At 40.4% G+C, this 15,166-nt stretch overlaps 1 protein-coding gene across 1 annotated transcript; it reads left to right on the top strand.

The window, feature by feature from the left end:
* Positions 1-1,544: 1,544 nt before the first annotated feature.
* Positions 1,545-14,059, top strand: CHURC1 (churchill domain containing 1). The gene is made up of 4 exons (XM_030215305.1): positions 1,545-1,707; positions 6,299-6,434; positions 9,007-9,077; positions 13,685-14,059. The coding sequence occupies exons 1-4, from the start codon at positions 1,669-1,671 to the stop codon at positions 13,775-13,777; spliced, it is 339 nt and encodes a 112-aa protein (XP_030071165.1). The 5' UTR covers positions 1,545-1,668; the 3' UTR covers positions 13,778-14,059.
* The last annotated feature ends 1,107 nt before the right edge of the window (positions 14,060-15,166 follow it).

Raw genomic sequence — 15,166 nt, 5'->3', positions numbered from 1 at the left:
AATTTCCATGTGCTCATCATGTGCCAGAGCCCAGAACAATACGTAAAGAACACTGAATATCCAAACGCTGAGATAAATTGCAAAATCAAGAAACTAATCCATATAACCCAGTCATATTTTCCATCCATTTCTCGACATGATAATATTTCACCACTGGCTTCTTCAAGAGGAAGGGTTCATATTCCAAACAAACCTAAAAAAAATTTACAAAACTTCAAATTCTATTCTCACAAAGCAATGCTCAAAAATCTTACAGCAAAAACAATAGAAAAAAATAAAGAAACAAACAGAAAAATCAAACAAATAACTCTTGACTACTCACAAGCTAAAACTGTCAATAGTTCTGGAAGAGTGCAAGGTTGCAAACTAGCAAATACCGCCCCCCCCCCCCCAGCGTTTTATATATAGCTTCGTCTGGAAACCCAGTGGTGGTGGCATTAATACTGCAAGATAAAGAAAACACAAGCATTAAAAAAATACTGGTGGTTGACTCTACAGATACCCATAGGGTATCTGTACAGTCAACCACCCAATGACATTCAATCCGCGAGGAGTGACAGTATTTTTTTAATGCTTGTGTTTTCTTTATCTTGCAGTATTAATGCCACCACCACTGGGTTTCCAGACGAAGCTAGCGTGAAACGGGTCCTTCGGGACCTGTTTTGAAATATACAGCTGGGGTGGAGTGACGCAATAATACACGGACGTGCACTACTCAGATAAGTTTATTTCAATGATGTGTTTTTAATGAGTAGTGCCTGATTAAGTGAACAGTGTTGCTAAAAAAATATAAATATAATTTTTCAAGGAGGTTTTTGAACCATGATTACTTTTTCACTGTAGGGGAAAAAAGTGCTGCAGAAAGAGCGGTGTAATGTTTATTGCCACAGTAGTATGAGTTCTTTTTGCTCCCTTTTCAGATTTGTTGTAAAAAAAATTTTTTTTAACAACTTATAAATAGTAAGTCTTATTGGTTTGGTGGCCGTTTACTAGGTGAAAACATCTCTGCACGAATACAGGGAGTCCCTATAACCAGCCCCTCCAAATGACACAATGATTTACAATTTAGAACTAATTACTTCTCTAACCGATTAAACCAATATCTCCTCTGGTTATATCCATATGCTGCACAAGCCGGCATGTTTAATGAAATCAAATAAAAATGCTTCCAACAATAAAGAACGACAACGTGGACAGAGCAACTCATAGGTTTGCTTGCTTTGTTTTGGTTGAACGGGGATGACGACGGCTGCGCGGAGGAGAGGGAAAGGGATATCAACTTACTTGGCTTCATCCTTTTGACGTCATGCCGTTTCCTGCTGTTCAGGCTCCAAACGTGGCTATGTACTGAAATCCGAGCGAAGGGCTGGCAAAAGCTTGACATTCGTGGGGTGGGTTTTTGCACAGCACGTGACTCCAGAATCACACCTCTCCGCCAAAAAGGATTTACCTCTTTTTTTTTTTTTTTTTTTTAATTTTAATCAAGACCTCCTTGCGCTCTGCTTCCTTCCCTAAGCACAGAGTTGGACTAGTCGGAAACCCGGAAGCGGAAAAGGAAGTGGAACGCTTAAGAAGCTTCCGGCGTGTACGGCTGCTGTGCTTTTGGAATGGATTAATCAAGGAGGTTAGATTTAGAACCTCCTTGGGTTAACAGTGTTGTTCGTCAGGATGTGTACAGACTGTGTGGAAAAAGAGTACCCGGACAGGGTAAGGAGGTGGGCGGTGTGTGAGGTGGTGCCCGCCCCTTAATAGAAGATTATGATCTCTCTCACTGTCACAGGGTGTCACACACTCCAATAAGGATTTATATATAATCTTCCTTGTGTAAAATGTCATCCACCTGCGGGGGAGAATCACTTTAGCATTTAAGTCTTCCACATGTCTGTCCCTGAGGAAGTTCAGTTGGTTATCTGAGGGTACATTGCTTTATACGAGTACCCTTATTTTAGTTGCCATAAAAATGAGTTAAGTACTGTTGATCTCAATGAGTGTAATATGCTTCTTATTATATATATATATATATATATATATATATATACACACACACTCTTTAATACCTGACTATATTTTCATTTACATGATCTCTTCCTTGCCTCCCCATCTCCACTTGGTTCTCTGCGCCCCATGCTCTTGCTCCCTCTTCTATCTATTCCCCTCCCCCCCCCTTACTCTTGTTTCTTAACTATTTAAAGATGCACGTTGTAACTCTTCATACTTCTGTTTTATCTTGATTGTGAGCTGCTTAGCAGAACTATGTATTTAAGCGGTATATCAAGTTTGCATAAAATTAAATTTGTTAAAATTGAAGCATTCAAGGTAAATTGTCAGTCTGGTACTAGACGTGCCATCTGACTTATAGATGTGACTGTAAGAATTCTCTCTTCAATGGCTGGTCATTGTGCCACTAGCTGTGCAGGGTCCTGTACTAAAGGAGATCTAGCGTCAGCCAGGATTGGAGAATGGGTTATAGTCAATGAGTTCCACTCATCACACAACACAGTAATACCTGTTTGGAGATTTAAGTGTGTATTTGTGCTTTCAACCATCTTTCCAGTGGTTGAGCTAGATGGGAGAGTAATAGAATACAATGGAAAACTCCCCAAAGTAGTGATTAATAAGATAAAACGTAGGGCCCGATATTCAGCCACTTGCATTATCCCCAGAAATTCAATATTAGGCCATATCAAAGCTCCAGCATTGAATTTCCGGGTTTACGAAAACCAGTGAAAACCTAGCCGGTTAAGTGCAATATTCAGCACTTATACAAGTACATGGCAGTGTGCAATCATTACTGATATGCAAGCTGAGCCCTGCTTTCGGGCACACTAGAAGAGTGGCGTAGTGATTAGAGCTCCTGTCTTGACATCCATTGGTTGCCGGGTTCAAGTCCTAGTGCTGCTCTAGGTGATTTTTTTCCCTCAATGTTATTACAGGCACATTTGTTTCAACTTTTCTTCCTTAACATTCTTGGACAACGTTTCCTTTGGTCACCATTTGATTGCTTCATGTAGTGCTGGTATGAGAGGACGTAAGCAATTCTGCATGCTTAGGATTTTCTCCCATGCAGCTCCTCTTTATAGCCACCAATACATCTGGGCTAATTTAAATTTGCATCTTACTATCAGGGGTTCCCTTTATATGGTACAGTTTTCTATAACACTTTCAGGTTTTCACCACAATTGCTAACGCTAGCTGAGGCTTGATGTTAACCTGTTGGCATCTGTTTGGTTTACATGCATACCATTGGCCAAGCATGTGCGATACTTATCTGTTTCACTCTCCTTAACATTCATAAGTGCCTCTTCCTTCCCTTACTATGACTGAGCTGCTAGCCTTTCTCACATTTCATTTAATGCTTGTTTGTTCCTTCTTAAGAAGCCCCAGATTCTTACAAGTGTGCCTAATGCAGAGGCACACCACACACACAAAAAGGAGGAAATCACAAGTAATACAGACTTAATGGCCACCAATTTAATCCAACATATATCTGCTAAGAGAGGCTGGTTTTATTTTCTATTCATCAGTAGTGCCTCAATTGACACAAAACATTGGCTTTTGGATTGTATTTCAGTGTTAACTTCCCTCTACAGATCATGCAAATTCAGATTACTGCTGGACTTCTCTGAATCTGGACTATTGCCTGAATCCAGTATTACACTTCTCATTTCTCTACCCCTTAGGTACAAAGATAGACAGTTTAGCAGCAGTGGAATTTCAGGGCAATTCTCCCCTAGTCCTTTATCCTCTAATAAGCAAAAGGATAAGCAGGAAAGCCAATGTAAGACATAAAACATACAGGATCTGTTTAGGAAAAGGGACTGTGCAGCTACCCCTGCTGGAAACGTATCCCAGTGCTTCAATTTAGGAACGTTCCACTGCTTCTGCAGCCCAAGGCAGTGCAAAAAAGCATATCCACCTTTGCAGCCCAAGGCGAAGATAAAGACGTAGCGGCAGAGTACAACCACTACAAATCCTATCTGGCAGGACGGTTGTGAGGGCAATTATTTTATTATCTGCCTTTGGAACAGGGGATTTTACTTTTATGATACAACAGTACTGCAGGCATAGCACAGTGATTAGAGTAACATCCTCTGACCTTTGCAAAGTGGGTTCAATTCCCTCCTGCTACTCTTAAAAAACCTAGTAATTCATTTTGCTCTATCTTCAAGTCCATATTCCTAGTATGTGTGTCATTGTGTGCTAGCATAGCCGTCAAAGTGCACACCTTCCCGCAGTCCGTTTAATTTGAATTTTATTTACTGGCGCAATTGCAGGCTTCACACACAAAAGGAGACAGAAGGAAAAGCAGTTAGATTTGGCACGCAACCCACACCCCTGTGATGTGATTGTCAATCTCCCATGCTCAGTTTTTTTTTTTTTGGAACTGGACTTGATCTACTCGGGGTTCCTATTTCCAATTCATTTCCATTCAAATACTATATATCGCTAATACCACCTATTCATGGCTCAGTGTGGCTCATATCATAAGTAGAAAAGGTTGGGTATATTATACGGTTATAACATTGGTTGTGCACTCTTGGTGGTTTATCATAATGTTAATTTACTTGGAGGGTATGAGAGAAGTAAGGTTTTCCTTGTCCTACAGGTGGTCAGTGACATAGAGTACTGATGTTTATTATGTGGCAGTTTTTTTAGCCTCTTTCGAAAATGGAGATACACTTTGATCCATGATGAGATTCCTAATTCGGGGAGGAGTGAGCTGAGTAAGCTGAACTTCTTTGAAATTGGATTCCCTTATAGAACAGTGGACCTAAGCTTAGTTGTTCTTCCAGTCTGTTGGAGTGAACGATGCAGACGGATGAGATGTAAATCTACAATGCAGAGGTGGCTCTTTTTAAGTGTGCCTCCTTTAATGTCTTGGCCATTAATGATATGATAGGTCTAGGTCTTTGACATTTTGGGCTTGTGTCCACTGATGGCTGCCCTGGTAGGAGCTATGCCTTCACAGGAATCTCTCTTCCCATGCCTTCGGTCAAGGTGCCATCCCTTTGTGACTTGACCTCCTGATATACATCATTCTTTGCCATGATCAGGTGGGTGGACTTCATGCCTTTGTGGCTCCAGCCTATATATTCTGGGCCCAGTTGTGGGTTCCCTAGGTGTCCTATGTATCAATAATATCAATGGTCTCTAACCTCCTCGCCAAGTTGCCAGCATGCATTCAATCATGATTTAGGGTATAACGAGTTTATACATGGATTTTCCCTCTTTCTTTTACTTTGTCTGTGTTTGTATCTGAGTTGCGTCCATGAGTATGTATCTTGTATATCTGTTTTGTCTGTGTATGTCTCTGCTTTGAGGATGAGGTAGTCTATTGAGTGGTTAGGCAGTTGGAAGGTAGTGTATGCGGTGGATAGGTGCAGGTTGTGGGGGATAGCTTTAGGGGATGGGGCAGTTGTCGGTAATTTTGGAGGGTGGGTGCAGTGGAGAACAGGGGAGAAGCAGATTGAAAGGAGGAATTCTGTAACTGCTGTGTTTCACTGCTTCTCACATAGAATTGCATTGGGCCATTTTTATTGGGGGGAGGGGGTTGTTCTGACTCATTTTCAAACTTGAATCATTTCAGCCCGTTCCGCTTTATTTTCAGTGAGTTATTTTGTCCGCAGATGGAAAGAATTGCACAAAAGGCATCAATAAATGTCTGGCTGATCATTCGTCTTTGGGTTGAAAAGGATAAAAAGGGGGGATTGTTCTAATTTTGTTTAACCAGTAGTTAGGATTGAAGATACGGCAGCCAGAATTTACTAAACAGCGGACTGGTTTATTTTAGATACTGATCCATTGCTTAATAAAGATTGTTGGCGTATGTTCTAGTTGTTGTGTCTTCGCTCCTGCCCATTGATTTATCCCATTGGCTAAAAGTATTTTGTCATCATGCTGCTTGAGAAGCTATGTCATCGAGAAGGGGGAGCGAAGGGAGGAGGAAGTTTACCCTTATTCTTGAGGAATGCTGTATGATTGAAGCATTTGCATGAAGAAGGGTCATTCCATTGGTGTATTTCTGTAAGATTTCTCCTAGTTTATGGGCACAGAAAATTCTGTAGATCAAAGGACTTAGCAGTGTGATTTTTCTTGAAACATTTCTTTTGCATGGAGGCCGAGATCAGCACCCTTTTCTCATGTGTGCTAGCGTAGTATCTCTGTTGCACACATCAACCCTTTGGGTCATGATCTGAACCCTTATCAGAATACTGCAATACAGCATGTTAGTGCAAACCCAGAAAGCTGCACCGGTATGTTTGTTGTATTTTAATAGAGCTTTCTCTTATTGTTTTAGGGCAACACCTGCTTGGAGAGTGGTTCTTTCCTGCTCAATTATGTGGGATGTGCTGAATGCAACAAAAGAGATTTCGTGCTGATCATGAATAGAACTCAAGAGGAAGAGGATGGAGAAGAAATAGTTACTTACGATCGTAAGAATCTAAGTTCTGCATTCAATGTCAAAATGTTCTGTTGAGGAAATAGGAATTTTAAGGTCAATTATTCAAAGTGGTTTAAGTGGGCAGGAGAGGCTGGTGCTGGGATATGTCCCTGGCACTGAATATCCGGGACTATTTCAGTTGGCGGAGGTCAGCATTAAAACATGCTGACTGTCGCCGGCTGAATATCGGGGGGGGGGGGGGGGGGGGGGGGTATGTTTCTTGGTCTCTTGTATTCACCTCCTGAATCATGCTGCTCTCTATTTCAGGCACAGCCCTTCTTGTCCCCAGAATGGTGTTGGTCAGTGGTCTTATTTTTTTTTTTGAGGTTCATGGTGCCAAGGTGTATTGTTTTAAGGCAGCTAGAAGCAGCGATTCTTGTCCCTGCTATTAGTACAGAAGAATCTGAGTAGATTGGACAGACTTGATGGTCATGATTTGCTGTCATTTAATTTCATTTTAATTTATTGACACTTATATCCCCATTATCTGAGACATGTTCAGTTCAATGTGGTTTACATTTGTCATAACAATATAATACAGCATTAAGCAGCAGTTGATCATTAGTACAAAATACCAGCATAAGACTTCCTGCTAATAAAAATTTCCTAAAAAGAAAAGATTTTAACACTTTACGAAAAGATAGGTAATTTTCCATACATCTTATCTCATTTGAGAGAGAATTCCACCCTGTAGTGGCCTGATATGAAAACCCAGCAGCGTGAATTAACTTATTGACTACTGTTTTGCATCTGGGAAAGTGAAGCATAAGAAAATCCCGAGCATCTATCACTACATTACGTATTGGAAGTTCTATCAAGGAACACATATAATGTTGAAGCCATTCAATACAGTATTTGAAAAACAAAGACACAAAGTTTAAAAGTTACACTAGCTTTTATAGGAAGCCAGTTCAAAGTTTGCAGTAATAGTGACTCTCTCATAGTGTGAGACTCTAAATATCAGACGTGCTGCAGTATTTTGAGCAGCTTAAAGAAATTGCAAAGTTAAATCTTTACAACCAGAATAAATCTTATTGCAGTAGTCAATCTGGGAGCAGACGAAATGTCACAGTAGGAAAACAAAATGTCTTCTTTTCAATTTCCACAAAGTCCAAAACACCTTAGTTTCTGTGGGACTGTTCATGTGCTAATATTACAGTGGGGGGTAGTACAAATGATTAGGAACTAACTGCAGCTTAGTAAAAGGGCCTCTTACTTTACAGTAAATTAGATCTTTTAAGTCCAAAGATCTAGTTTACTGTAAAGTAAGAGGCCCTTTTACTAAGCTGCAGTTAGTTCCTAATCATTTGTACTACCCCCCACTGTAATATTAGCACATGAACAGCACTATATGCTGGCTGCAAAGAGCAAATAATCAAGAAACTTCAGACAGCCCAGAACACGGCAGCTAGACTCATATTCGGCAAAACAAAATATGAAAGTGCTAAACCCCTACAAGAAAAGCTACACTGGCTCCCTTTTAAAGAGCGCATCACGTTCAAAATATGTACCCTAGTTCACAAAACCATCCACGGAGATGCCCCAGCCTACATGTCAGACCTGATAGACCTACCACCCAGGAATGCTAAAAAATCATCCCGCACATTCCTTAATCTTCATTTCCCCAACTGCAAAGGTCTAAAATACAAACTAACGCATGCGTCAACCTTTCCTACTTGAGCACACAATTCTGGAACACGCTACCACGCAACTTAAAAACGATCTATGAATTAACTAACTTCCGCAAACTACTGAAGACCCATCTCTTTAACAAGACATACCACAAAGACCAACAAACATGAACCCTTACACATATATCCAGAATTGTCCTGTAATATTTGCTCGTTATACTAATATCATGCTTTAGCATTATCATGTTACCCATGATCCTTCTGTAATACGAAATGTTTACTTCTTATATATCTCCACCATTCATGATGTATTGTAAGCCACATTGAGCCTGCAAAGAGGTGGGAAAATGTGGGATACAAATGCAATAAAATAAATAAATAAATTTGTACTACACCCCCCCCCCCCCCCCACTGTAATATTAGCACATGAACAGTAGCTCATGGGGAAAAACCCCGCATGAAGGCCAACGTTTACTGCAGCTTAGTAAAAGGACCCTTAAATGAGGTGTCAGTTGATGCAGGCCTATTACATACAGTGCATATGGAGGACCTGGGTTCCAGTTCCCAGGTTGGAATTTCTGTTCCCTGGACTTGCTGGAGATGCTGTAGAGACAGCATTTACAGCCCTAAGTAGAGAGAGACCCAGTAATCATATAGCAGTGCCACCTAGTGGCCAGATTTTGGAACGATGAAGAACGGGGTTCCTGAAGGAACCGTAGGGTATGCTCCTCTCTAGGGGCTGGCAGTGACTAGGCTCAGCGAGTTGGGAGGGAACATAAAACAGGAGAGGAAAATCCTGTTGTTGCAAATGAAGGCTAATGGTCCCATGGCCTGGTGGAGGCCAGGTTTGATTGAACAAAAAGCTCTAAAATGTCAGGAGGAGACAGGTTAAGAAAAAGAGTTTCATTTTTCATATCTTTTATTTGGTTTCAGATGTTTGTAAAAATTGTCATCATGTTGTGGCAAGGCATGAATACACCTTCAGTGTGGTGGATGACTACCAGGTAATTTACAAAAGTTATATTCACTAATAGGGGATTAATTTGTTTCTATAGGGGTCTTTTTCCAGGAAATAATATACATTGTAAATTGCAAGTTTGTGACAGTATCTGGTGAGAGGTTTCACCAGAGTAATGTGATTTAATGTGGACAGAAGTTGGTGTCATATGAAAACAGTGCTGTCTCTTTAATGCTGCACATCATGCTTAGTTGTTAATTCTTGCATGTTACTGCTTGGTGTGTGACAGAATCATAAAGACTTTGAAGCGCCACCTAGTGGTAAATGTAATTTGATAAAACTAAACCTGTAGGTACTTGTCTGGTGTGTGACTGTGTTCTGATTTGATGATATTTCTTTTAATGGTAAAAATCATTGTTTCATTTTCCCTACCATGTAAACAGAATGCCTGCCATGTTTCCCAAGCTTGTGTTGGATAATTTGTTAGTAAGAACCAAGAGATCAGTGCTCTGTGGTAATTTACGATAAATTTCTCATTTGTTCCTACAAAAATGAGCAAACACAGTTAAACCAGCCATAAGTATGTTCATATATAAAAGTACTTAAAGTTGAAGCGCTATCACTGACTGTGAACATGATTTGCCAAACAGAAATGTACATGTATAAAGAGCTGATGAAATAATTCTTTTCTTTAAAAGAAAATCATTGCACGGTTGCTGTCAAACAATATCCCCCCCCCCCCCCCCCCCCCCCCCACCGGCTTGACCCAGACCATACTTTGTGTAGTGAGTGCTGTATCAAGACGGCCACCTGTTGCTTATATCAAAATTGCCGAAGCTTCTTTCTGGAATGAAAAACAAAAGCAATTGATATGAACACTTACAAAATCCAGTGTATCAAATAAAAGCCCACATCAGAGCCTCACATACTGGAGTGCAGTCAATTGCTATACGTCATGTACTATGCCTCTTAATAACAAAACTGCCACTGAGGACTTCAGGTTTAAAGCTTCCTGGAACGGAGTGCCAAAAACTCACATGGCATCAATGCGTCAATCAAAGACCAAGAACTGTGATTGGATATAGCACTGAATGACAGGAGCCTATCACAGTACATCATCATAATCCTATATTGCAGTACCCCCAAGCCATTAGACAAAATCAGAAGAGTCCTGCTCACTTTGATTGACTCCTGCCATTACTTGCTGTTGTGGCTGTATTCACAGTATATCATCGAGGTTCTGGTCTACCCTGAATCAGTATACACAGTTGGACATGGTGACATGATTGCAACTGCTTTGAGTGTAAATACATAACAGTAGCTGTGTGTCTTTTGTGAGAATGGCTGACTATATTGAACCAGTATCTATTGGGCCCCTTTTACTAAAGCTTATTGTGTGCTAATGGAATTAGTGCTCACTAAATGCTAAGAAGCCCATAGGCGTGCTTTTGACACTTGCCAAATTTCAAACTTTTGCCCTGAGGCGGACAGATAGACATTATTAGTACCTTTTTATAATTCTTTCAAACTTTTGTTGGGTTGGAAAGAATGAAAATTGAACATAAACTTTGAGGCAGAATCATTCAGCTTCCACCAGTCGGGACTAGTTCTCTGTGTTATCTGCCCATTTTGAACATATCTATGAAAAACCCCAGTTTTTATAAAATTATCATGTTTCCTTTAGAGGATTAGTTCTAAACTTCCTCATAAAAAAGGCAATACACTGATGTCAGCACATCCTGGAGATACAGGCGGCCTGTTGATCACGTCTTCCTCTGCTGCTCCTGGCGTTGATGGGATGCAGTGGTAGCAGGAAACCCCCCCTTCAAGGACACAAAGTTCAGGGAATGCCAAGGTCTAAATTCTGTTATGTAGCCAGGGGTTGTGTTTATACACATTTGAATAGTTAATGTCTTACATGAAATGTGAGTCTTCCTCTTTACCCCTCCAGCAACCAGAAATGACACTAGTGAAGAGAGCTGTTGGGCTAGGTAGATAGTGCAAAAAAAAAAAAAGAGAAGCCTTCCTTTCACTTCACTAAAACATAGTGTGATCATACTTACACACAGTTCATCTTAGGTGTCTTTTGATGCATTTGTAAGAGATATGCTGAATTATTGTTGAATCATGGTCTGATAGGTGTCTTTTTCTAATATACATAACCCAAACTGTGTTCGGAGGTGTTTTCAGCACAGTTTTATATTTTGTAATGTTAAAGGTAGCATGCATCAGCACAAATGCACAGAGTTTAGAAATTACAGCACATGTCTTTTGCAAGATTTAAAGTTTGATATTCTTTCTGGGACTACTTAAATACTTCCTTCTGACTGGAAGAGAAGTGGTTCTCAACCCTCTCCTGGGGGCACATGTTGCCATTTGGGCTTCTTCGGGAGCACCACATAACTATGTGTCAGATAGATTTGGATATGATGGGTCTCTGTATGCAAATGTCTCATGACTGTTCTTAGTGGTAGTCTTGAAAACTCAGCTGGCTATATGTGCCTCCAGGAGATGGTTGAGGAGCATAGTGTTAGGTGGCGCTTGGGATTAAAGATTGGTACTGCAACTTTTCTTGATGTTGCACCTCTGATCTCAAGAAATACTAGCTACCTGGCAATTTCACCTTTCCTAAGTTAACTGGTCCTGAAGGTGATGCCTCTTATAGTGTAAGAAGTGGTTAGTTGTTTGTTCATCGTAATTCTATGTTCATGTGAAAACCAAGTAATGTAAGACAATGATCTTCATGCTATAATGAACATCTGGGGCAGGACCATTTAATTTTGTCTAATAATATATTCATTAGGGATTGTTCAGAGAACAAAAAATTGCGATTAGTTTTTGGTTTGGGTTTTTTCCTAGAATTTTTTAAATGTTTTAATCATTTGTTTTAATTAGTTTTTAAAGGTGTGTTAACTTATTGCATGCTACTAACTTAATGGGCCGTAATTTGTAGTTTAATGTGCATTAAAAACTGAGAAACCAAATGCACACAAATGAATGCATATCTCTAATATTCATGCTTACACGTCATCATTTTCTTAATTTATAAAAAGTTTTGAGGAAAATTGATCCCCTCCCCCCTTCTCAAAAAGTGACACCATACAGAATGTGTAGAAGTACAATCTAGTGTTTTGGTTGTTTATAATGTATAGAACAAGGTTATATCAGGGCTTCTCAAACATGTCCTGGTGTCTCTGCAGCAAGGATTTAGGATATGCAAGCATTAACTTTGCATACTTTGGAGACCAAGTATATGAATACAGCTGTAGGGTTGCTAGGCCTTGGGAATCTCTGCACGCTATACTTGTTCAATTTTTTTATAAACGTTTATATTACTGCTTTTCTGGCATATTGCCATTTGAAGCAATTTACATTTTAAAAAAAGCACAATGCAATAAATAAACAGTAGCCCCTGGATTCTACATAAAGTCACCCAAATTTGGATGTGGATCCCAGATGTGCGCGCAAACTAATTAGTTACGAAAGGAAAGGGGACGGGATTTGATATACCGTCTTTCTGTGATTACAATCAAAGCGGTTTTACATATTATATACAGGTACTTATTTTGTACTTGGGACAATATAGGGTTAAGGGCCCTATTTACTAAGGTGCGTTAGTGTTTCTAGAGCATCTACGCTTAGCGCGTACGCTAACCATGTAGGCGCCTATAGGGATATTGTAGGCACGTACATGGTTAATGCACATTAAAAATGTTAATGCGCCTATAATGCTGCTTGTCCAGAGTCACAAGGAGTTGTAGTGGGAATCAAACTGCACTAACCATTAGGTCTTCTCCTCTACATCGCCATTAACAGTCCATTATTGGTGTTAATTGGCACTACTGTAATTTGGACTTGCGCTTGGATCTGCCTACACATTATTCTATAACACTGTGTGCACAAAGTCTCGCGCGTGCAGTCCAAAACGGAGCGTGGCTAAGGAGAGGTGGCATGGGTGAGTCGGGGTGTACCAAAAGTTTCGGCACAGTGCTATAGAATACTAGGGTTACGTGCGTGCCAGGATTTATACCAGGTTTAAGCATGGGTATGTCCTTTTATCCAAAGCTGGGGAATCTATAAAGGACGCTCTGTCCCAAGTTCCCGTTTATAGAATAGCACCGAGTATGGATTTTCCCCAGCACCTAATTTTGATCCCATTTACTGAATCTGGCCCTAAATGTTTAAAATCGCAAGCATCACGGAAAAGACAAGAAATGGATAAGAGAAGAGCCTGCCCTGGGGAAAACTTTACATCGTTACCAGAGCATATGGGACAGAATCAGAGTTGTTCATTTGTGTTAGAAATGACAACAAAGTAACTTTCGTAGTAGACTGAAGTCAGAGCTTTTGGTTAGACTGTACTAATTTTAGTTGCATGGAAGCAGCTGAGTTAAAATTAGCTGGGTAGAAGATGTGACAGGTGGGACCTTTTGAATACTCAGCCACATATATCGTGAACAAATTTCAGTCTGCATCTTTCTGTTGCATTAGGCACTTAAAAGTAGAGCTTAGAGGCCTTCAGTGTTTTAAACCACAGTTTACGAGATACATTATGTGTACACTTTAGCTTCTGTTTAGACCACAGAATGAGTCTTGTCTCAAAAAAGAACTCCTCGATGGTATAAAAATCATTTTCTTTCTCTTTCATTGCAGGAGTACACCATGCTATGCATGTTATGTGGAAAAGCAGAGGATTTGATCAGTATTTTACCTGATGATCCACGGCAGATGGCTCCATTATTCTAGAGATTTAATTCACGACTACTGTTTAGACTCTGCTCTAGCCAAGTTTATCAGATTCTCTGAGTCTGCGTATGATTTAGTTCAGAAATAAATATATGTATTTAATGGTCCCCTTTTTTTGTTTTATCAGTAGATGTTAACCTCTTTTCAACAAAAACGATACAAGAAATGTCACTGTCTAGTCTTCCAGTCCTTGAACTGAGACACCATATTACATGTAAATTTAATCACAATTCCTAAGGCAAGAAATAGTTCAATAAAAAATGCTACATGGTTGGGCAGATACTGATGACTTTGTTACTCATCTAAGACAAAGTGTGTTTATTTTTTTTATGGTTGTGCCAGATAATGAAATGGAGAGCAGACTAAAGAGACCTGGAGGTTGAATGGGCTGAATATAATTTGGAGCATCTGACTGGGAAAGTTTATACCATGCCACTAATAGACTGCCAAGAAACTGTCACATAAGTGGTGGCCCCCATTAGTCATTTGCTACTTGTACACCAAATTAATGGTACATCCAAGATTATAGATGTAGCAGTTGTGAACATTTCCATCCTGGAGTCGAGCTACTTGTGCCAGTGGTGCAAAGATGTGCTCTGGGTTTGGAAGTGTAGTGCTGCTTTGGCCGTTCAGTCACAAAAACAGCATGTATAATGAAGCTTTCCTCTGCTGAGGGTATAGCTTGCCAGCTGCACTCTTTTCGTGAGTCTACAGATCAGGGTAAGTCCTAACTCCAACATAAGAGGGAGAAACGGGGAGGAAGTAATGTCATCACACAAAATGGCAGACTAGTTCCTTCGCTCTCCTTGCACGCTAACAATAGCGATATCCCTCACCATCGGCACCTAATTTCTATTAAACAAGAGGTGTGGACTTGCGGAAAAAAGAGATGGAACGGCAGGTGGCAAGTTCAGCGAGCAAGGCCCTGAGCCGCCATGTGTCACCAGCGCGTCTTTCCCAGTCTGACTCTGATTTAGCTCTGTCGTTGGCGGAATCGCAGCTACCTCCTTCAAAAAAAGGTATTTCCAGTGAGCCAAGAAAGTTTCTTTCTTGTATACAAGTGGACATAAAAACTTCTAAAGAAGAAATCTTGGACAAGATAGCTACATTAAGTTCTGATCTCCATGAGCTGGATGGATGGGGGGGGGGGGGGGGGGGGCGCAGTTCTGTACCCTAGATGCTTGTATTTATGGGCATAAATGTACAGAATACTAATGTGCATAAATGCTAATCGGTAGCCTAGGTGCTATCCTGTAAATACCTGCTTAACTTCTATAGTGCATATTTTTTTTTTTTGGGGGGGGGGGGCGCACTTCAGAGCACTATTACACATGTGACTTACAGGATGCCACATTTAGAGGTGCAGACTTACACCAGCTCTATAGCTTG

Source organism: Microcaecilia unicolor, chromosome 9 (assembly GCF_901765095.1).
Source record: "Microcaecilia unicolor chromosome 9, aMicUni1.1, whole genome shotgun sequence".
In the NCBI taxonomy this organism is placed as follows: Eukaryota; Metazoa; Chordata; class Amphibia; order Gymnophiona; family Siphonopidae; genus Microcaecilia; species Microcaecilia unicolor.
Note: the sequence above shows the minus strand (reverse complement) of the source record. Positions and strands in the feature narration are given on the sequence as shown.

Bases quoted from the DNA above. Each gene is read 5' to 3' on its own strand.
- CHURC1 (XM_030215305.1), top strand. From the start codon at position 1,669: ATGTGTACAGACTGTGTGGAAAAAGAGTACCCGGACAGG. The intron at 6,435-9,006 runs GTAAGAATCTAA...ATTTGGTTTCAG, and splicing joins AGAAATAGTTACTTACGATC to ATGTTTGTAAAAATTGTCAT. The intron at 9,078-13,684 runs GTAATTTACAAA...CTTTCATTGCAG, and splicing joins GTGTGGTGGATGACTACCAG to GAGTACACCATGCTATGCAT.